This window comes from Nelumbo nucifera, chromosome 8, assembly GCF_055504915.1.
Source record: "Nelumbo nucifera cultivar China Antique chromosome 8, China Antique-T2T, whole genome shotgun sequence".
Classification (NCBI taxonomy): Eukaryota; Viridiplantae; Streptophyta; class Magnoliopsida; order Proteales; family Nelumbonaceae; genus Nelumbo; species Nelumbo nucifera.
Genome location: NC_142656.1, coordinates 22082594 through 22089566, shown reverse-complemented (window position 1 = coordinate 22089566; position 6973 = coordinate 22082594). Strand labels below are relative to the sequence as shown.

At 35.9% G+C, this 6973-nt stretch overlaps 1 protein-coding gene across 4 annotated transcripts; it reads right to left on the bottom strand.

Moving 5' to 3' along the window:
- Nucleotides 1-1192: 1192 nt before the first annotated feature.
- LOC148789735 (pentatricopeptide repeat-containing protein At5g66520-like) lies at nt 1193-6362 on the bottom strand. 4 transcript variants are annotated; one of them, XM_088892664.1, is made up of 4 exons: nt 6009-6358; nt 4224-5831; nt 3140-3263; nt 1193-2328 (listed from the first exon to the last, which is right to left on the bottom strand). In XM_088892664.1, exons 1-3 carry the CDS (start codon nt 6026-6028, stop codon nt 3245-3247), a joined length of 1647 nt encoding a protein of 548 aa, XP_088748790.1. In that variant the 5' UTR covers nt 6029-6358; the 3' UTR covers nt 1193-2328; nt 3140-3244. The 4 variants fall into 4 exon arrangements, with proteins under 4 accessions (XP_088748790.1, XP_088748792.1, XP_088748793.1 ...); XM_088892666.1 differs by lacking the exon at nt 1193-2328 and adding an exon at nt 2382-3023 and having other exon boundaries at nt 3417-5831; nt 6009-6360; XM_088892667.1 differs by lacking the exon at nt 1193-2328 and adding an exon at nt 2385-3023 and having other exon boundaries at nt 4146-5831; nt 6009-6360.
- Nucleotides 6363-6973: the final 611 nt, after the last annotated feature.

Sequence of the window (6973 nt, the reverse complement as noted above, 5' to 3'; positions counted from 1 at the left end):
TGGAAATTGAATCTTTACTAACCACTGACAGTCATGGGCATGGCTGATGGAGACTCACCTATGTAATGAAGTTATGGGCAAGACATCTTCTTCTTCTTTGCTCTTATTATGGCATGGAAGCTTAATCTATGATTGGTCAGTCAATGCCATATTTGATGTTGAGATAGACAAGTGGCCTCTCTTATTTCTTTATCTGTTAATAACTGTTATGTTATTGTTTTATTTACTCCCCCCACCCCCCTTCTCTCTCTCTCTCTCTCTCTCTCTCTCTCTCTCTCTATTTGGTTGTAAGAGTCCAAAGTCGAGCTCTATCTAATGTAGTTAGGTTTATTAACTTAATGGATTTTTTGAAATCAATAATCAGTTCTACCCAGTCTGCTTTAATTCCCCTCATTTTTTGAAATAAAAAAAGGAAATATAAACAAATTGTTTCCAAAGATGAATGGGTTCTCTCATCTTTGATAAACAAGATATGTATTGGGACCCCTAGATTAGGGTGTAAATGGTCTACTATTTGGTTTTCAATGCTGTTGGGGAGAGTTGTTTAGTAGGGCTAGCATTTTATTTCATCTTTGGAGAGGGTCAAACCCTTGTATCTACATTTCACTTCTCTTGATTAAATAAATTATTTGATTTATTTAATGTCTAATAAAATGGACATTTGTTCTTAAAATTTGGTTTTGGCACAAATGCGAGTCCTGTAGCAACAACATTCTCATCTTTGTTTCTGAGATTTTTAAACACCTATATGATGTAAAATGTCTGTCAACATTGTATATCCAAACTACAATAGTCGTACTAAAGAAGAAAAAAAGGCAATTCCTATCATTTCAAGGTGGTTGCATCGAAATAAAGGAAGGCTCAAACCGTTAGAAAAGCCTAACCCAAGCCTGTCCCAACTTGCACTCATCAATTATAACTCTTTTATAATCAACTCATCATAAAGTAAGAAATGGAATCCCTTCCGAGCCCAAAAGTAGAGCCCCGTTTAAGGTGAAACTGCCTTTAATTGGCCCAGCTGATTTAAAACAGTCATGTATGAGTTACCTACATTGCTGCATCTGGACTGCTCAATTGATTGAACACTAATTTGGTTGATAAAATACAGATAGCCCATTTCCTTATTAATAAGGACATAGGTGCAGACATACAACAGAAGTTCATAGATCTTCGAGGCCAGAGGCTTCAACCCTGGGAAAATTAGAACTTTTTTTTGTTAATTTTTTATTTAAGCTTGTTTGCTGTAGTGTATCTTTTGAGGGTGACTCAGGATATATCCCCCTCGGTACTCATTAATAAAATATTCTTCTTTCTTTAAAGAAAGAGGATGAAAAAAAACTAGCTATATCAACCTTCCACACATATTTTTGAAACTCATTTACTAATACAAGATCACTAGTCTAAAACTCGGAGGTAACAGTCATAAGAATGTTACAAGTTTCATTAGAAACCACAGCATCTCCATCTTTAGAGAATGGATGAGGGAGATTCAGCAATGTAAGACCTTGTGATGATCACATTTGCAGCTTCAGTTGGATGAAAGGCATCCCAGAAAACTGGTCCCTATTTTGCCCTGAAATTTCAAGAGGAAGGCATGCAATCTGACCATTGTTCCGCCCAAGGACACAGAATCCACTGTTTGCCACAGTAAGCCCTGAAATTGAAGCATTGAAATATCTTCTAATATTAAGTACTTAAGCTGATCCCCTCCCAATTCTAATCAGATGATCATAACCATCATCCAATTGGATGGAACAAATTGAGTGGCCATGATCATAGAACCTTGTTCATATTTATTAAGGTAGATAGAAGAAATCTCATGTTGGCATCCATAAATAGTCCCCATGTGGGCTGACTGTAACTCCTGCAAATTTGTCTACCTGCCTTTCCCAACTATATATAAAGAGAAAAACAAAGATTAAGGCTGTATTTCACTCAATAGAAAATGAGAGAAAGTTGGGGAAGTTGTTAAGGAATTCACAAAATGTGTAATCAACTTCCCTCGACTTTTTGCTTCTCTTATTTTCTGTCAAATCAAACATAGCCTAAGGGGTTACCTTCATAAGATTATGTACTAGGTTCAAGGATTCTTCAACATGTCCTCAAATATCTAAAAAGACATTTATGTAGGTCAAATGGGAATCATCTAGATTGTTATTCAGATCATCAACTAGAGCTTTAAGCTTCTATTGAATATTTGATTTGCAGAGTTGATTCTGTCAACATAAGTCACTCCATTGGGGCTGTTCTGAGCCAATTCATTTGGGCTCAGCCAAACTGACCAACTCCTACCACAGCCGCCTTCCTTGCTCCATAATCATACAATATCTGGTTGATAAACAATAGAAAGTATGCGTTAGTCCCATGTTATTTATTCATCATTTTTCAATTAGGTTAAATTAAACACTATACTGACCCTTAATTGCCCAGCGTATTCTTTTATTAGAACATTTTTTTCAGTAACAGAAAACTTCCATTAATTAAGAAAAAAGTTTAAAATACAATGGTGGGGGGAGGTAAACCCTCTTACCACACCCCCAACAGGAAATTTACATAGTAGCCCAAAACAATTGACTTCTTCCCACTGGACACACACATCCATTCCTTGGGTTATCCACTTGAAATGCCTTCTTTCATTGATGTATGCCCATAACCCATTGTTTGCCTTCTCTATCCAGCCAGTTACCACTTGTGAATCTCCTTCGATAATCAACTTATTTATATTCAACTCCTTAGCCCTTTTTACCCCCTCCAAGAGGGCCAGAATTTCTGCTCTCAAAGAATCTCCAACTCCAATTGGTCCTAAAATTCTTTTATTAGAACATCTGCATATCGTTCTGGGCTGAACTGCTGGCCTGAGGCATGAAGTGGTTGTTGAAGTAGTCATTACTTGCCATTCCAACTGTAAAGATGCACTTGCTTAGGCGGTTGGCTGCCAAATCCTCATCACCAAGTATTCCAACCAATTGAGCCACAGCAGTTTGATAATTTCTTACTTGTCTATTCATACTGATCTGATCACCCTATGAAAAAAATATGAAAATTTTAAGTTGTTTACTAAAGCTATTGTGGTATTATTGCATAGAGCTCTAATCTTAATTTAACAAACTGGGAAAGAAAAGAATTAGAAAAGCATTACCAATTGCCTTCCCATTTCATCTCTTATTGCTGCAGCTGCTGATGCAAAAATTGCCCCTCTAAGAGCTCTTGGCCTCTTATGCTTGCATATGGTGGAACATAATCATCAAACCCGAAGAGTTGAACTGCATTCCATGAGCATAATTAGTAAAATTGTGATTATGTAATATGTAATGAGTGTATGACATTAATTTAAGCCTGGTTTATCTGCAGTGGAATTTCATTTGCACTGGTGCAAAAGTATGAGAGTGCAAATTCTTATGTGTTTCAACTTTTACCTTATTTTGTTTGGCTGAATTGCAGTGGATACATGTAAGTCAATTATGTTTGATCATTGTTATCATCATCCAATCCTTATACCAACTATATGGCCATATGGGGTCAGCTACATGAATCCTGTTTCACCACATTCTATTTGATGACATATCCATTGTTAAATTATTGGCACTTAAATCATTTCTTACTATTTATACCCATATCCTTTCTGGTCTACCTCTAGCCCTTCTAGTCCTTTCAACTTTTAACAAATCACTTCTTACATATGTCAATTATGTCTACCAATTACAGAAGAAAAGAACTTAAATGATTTATAGTATCAAATAATATGTAAACAACAATAAATACAAGGCATCACATTAGGATCCATAAAAAGAAGCCAATGGTTTTAAAGTATAAAACTTGAAATATAGTATACAATCAGACTAATTATGCTTGACCCAAAAAATGATCAGAATAAATGCAGAGTTCGAATTGAAGCATTAGTTGTACATTTTCTTAACAATCCAAAAAATATGTAGTATATCAGGTGATTACATATATATAGCATATAGTACTTTGATGGTAGCTTGAAGTTCAAATCTACCGCCTAATTGACCTATGGATTCAAAAGGTTAGAGACTGTACAACAATTTGAAGACTCACTGGGTCACCAGTTTATTGGTTTAACCAGTGACTTAATCATTCAACCTGTAAAAGGCATTAGGAAAAAATTGGACCGGAAAGCTCACTTGTTGCCAATTCACAGTTTTAACTGTCATCTGGGTCTCACAACAAGTAATGTCCCTTAGATTAAAGTGATCAGTTACCTGTTAAGTTGATTCAACAATCCGTAGATATCACTTGATTGAGGATGAGACTTGTCGTCAACTATAAATCTGTGGACATCTCCATTAATCTCAATGAAACTCCAGCCTGGGTTTGTGGTTACTCCCCTCTCTTTCATTGTTCTCCTTACCTTCAGCACACCCTCCCACCTACCCATATTGGCATACATGTTTGCTAAATGAATATACCTTCCACCATGTTGAGGCTCCAATTCAATTAGACGCCTCCCCACACTCTCCCCCAGCTCAACATGGCCATGGATCAGACACCCATTAAACAATGCCCCCAATAAGATGGCGTCAAGCTCCATTGGCATACTATTGATCAATTGCTCTGCCTCCTTGATTTTTCCGGCTCTGGACAAAAGATCAACCATGCAACCATAGTGCTCAATCAATGGATTTATGCCATAAACCTTGCTCATACTTTCAAAAAAATTCCACCCTTCATCCACCAGACCTCTATGGTTACAAGCAGTGAGAATTCCAATAAATGTCACAGCATTCGGTTTAGTTTTTGTCTCTTCCATTTTTATGAAATACTCGAGAACCAAATCATCACACCCATTAATGGCAAAACCCATGATCATTGCACTCCATGCTGTTACATCTTTGCAAGGCATGCTCCTAAATATTTCTTCCGCAATTTCTATAAACCCACACTTCGCATAGAAATTAATTAAAGCAGTGCCAAGCTCAAGTCCATATTCAATCCTATTTTGGTCCATATAGGAGTGAACCCATTTCCCCTCCTCAAAAGCACCCACACTAGCACAGGCATTAAGCACACTCACCAAAAGAGAATGATTGGGTTTCTCATTCGAAGAACACTTCAACTCTTGGAACAACTCAATTGCCTCATTAAAACAATCATTTTGAACATACCCAGAAATTATGGCACTCCAAGAAACATCATTTCTATCAGGCATCTTATCAAACAGTATTCGAGCTTCATCAACAAGCCCGTGACTGCAGTATCCACTAATAAGGCTGGTCCAGCAGACAATGTTTCTATTGGGCGCTTCTTCAAATATTTGACGAGCAAGCTCCATTATTCCACACTTTGAGTACGCCATGATTAAAGAACTTAATACGTAAAAATCAACAGAAAACCCAAACTTTACCAGTTGACCATGAACTTGAGAGAGAGAATTTAAATCAATACATGCCTTGATCAACACTGGGAAAGTATGCATATTGGGCTCCATCTGCGCAGTTCGCATTTGGGCATATATAGAGAGACTCTTTTGAGGTTCACTACTTCTACAATAACCCTTGATCATGGTGTTCCAATTGAAGATGGTCGGCATTTGAATCTGGTCAAAAATACATTGTGCATAGTTCAAATCCCCATTTTGAGACACTGCATAGGAAGCTAAAATCCGACTTGTTATATAGGTATATCGAACAAGACCAACAATGATCATTTGGGAATGAATCTCATTTAGCCCTTTCAAGGTCGAACATCCTTCCAGCAGACTAAGATAGTGACAATCTGGCGGAACCACCATCGGGGTTAGTAGGTCTGCTTTTGAACCAGAAAGTTGCAGAGATCGGGTAGAGAAAGCGCGTATGGAATTGAGAAAACTCCTATATGAAGCAACATAATATATTTAGAAATGGTGGAAAAAGAGATATTAGCAGCAAATATTGCTGAGATAAATTAGAACAAAAAAAATCAAAAGGATGTTAGCTTAATAGGTCTTTGAGTCTTTCTTGAATCAGCATGTACGTGGTCAATTTAAACTTGAAAGACATAATTGATACCTTAGTTTTTCCATGTGCATCACATCCAATGAATAGAGAGTAGAAAGTGGAGAAAGATGGTCAGACAAATTAGGAAAAATGCATGACAAGCATTGTGCAACAAGGAGCTTTCGCAGAAGCCTTTAAGAGAATGAACACACTTCAAAAGAATCATTTAGAAATAAGCCTTTGGTAAAAAGGTGTAAGAACACGAATTCCATAACCAAGATGTTTTCTACATTTCAATAATAAATACCGGTGCCTATAAAATTTGCTAAAACAAGTGCTCAATCAATTATAGTCCAAATTATAAGGATAGACATTTACGCATTTAACCCAAACACATATTTGTTAGCAAGTAATTCGTTTTAAGAGTTGGGATCACTCGTTAAATGGTGATTAAGGGTTAGTTTGGAAGGAGTATAAATGCAAATAGGTAGGGTGCAAAACCTTATATTTTGTATTATTGTATATGTATTTGCATTATATATTTGTATCTATGTTCTTTCCAAACTGAGCCTAAGATGAATGGGCTGGAATTAGCAAATGAGCTTATATATCGGGCTCGAATTCAACTCGAAACTTAATTTAAATCGAACAGAACTGAGTTCAAATAGCTTGTGGCCACCCTTAGTGCCCGCATAAGTGACAAAAATGACAAAACAACTGCCTTTTACAATATCACTTATATTGTTGACTTTTATTAATATATGTATTAATATATTTTATTATATACAATATATATCAATTATACTTTATTTTAATGTTTTACTATTGAAATTTAAAAGGTCAAAGGGTTTTGAGGAGAGAAAAAGAAAGAATGAAAGAAAAGAATTATAAAGAGATTCTTTTTTTTTTCTATTCTCTCTCTAATTAAATAAAATAAAAACTCCATCATTGTTTTTTTTCTATTTTATTTTTCACCTTGAATATTTAGCATATAAAGTTAATAACCTTCTTTAACTGTTAACTGTTATGAAATTGCT

What these genes read in the sequence shown, in the direction of transcription:
- LOC148789735 (XM_088892665.1), bottom strand. Translation starts at nt 6,028, where the DNA reads ATGCACATGGAAAAACTAAG. An exon ending in ATGCACATGGAAAAACTAAG is followed by an intron (nt 5,832 to 6,008) that starts GTATCAATTATG and finishes TGCTTCATATAG; the next exon opens with GAGTTTTCTCAATTCCATAC.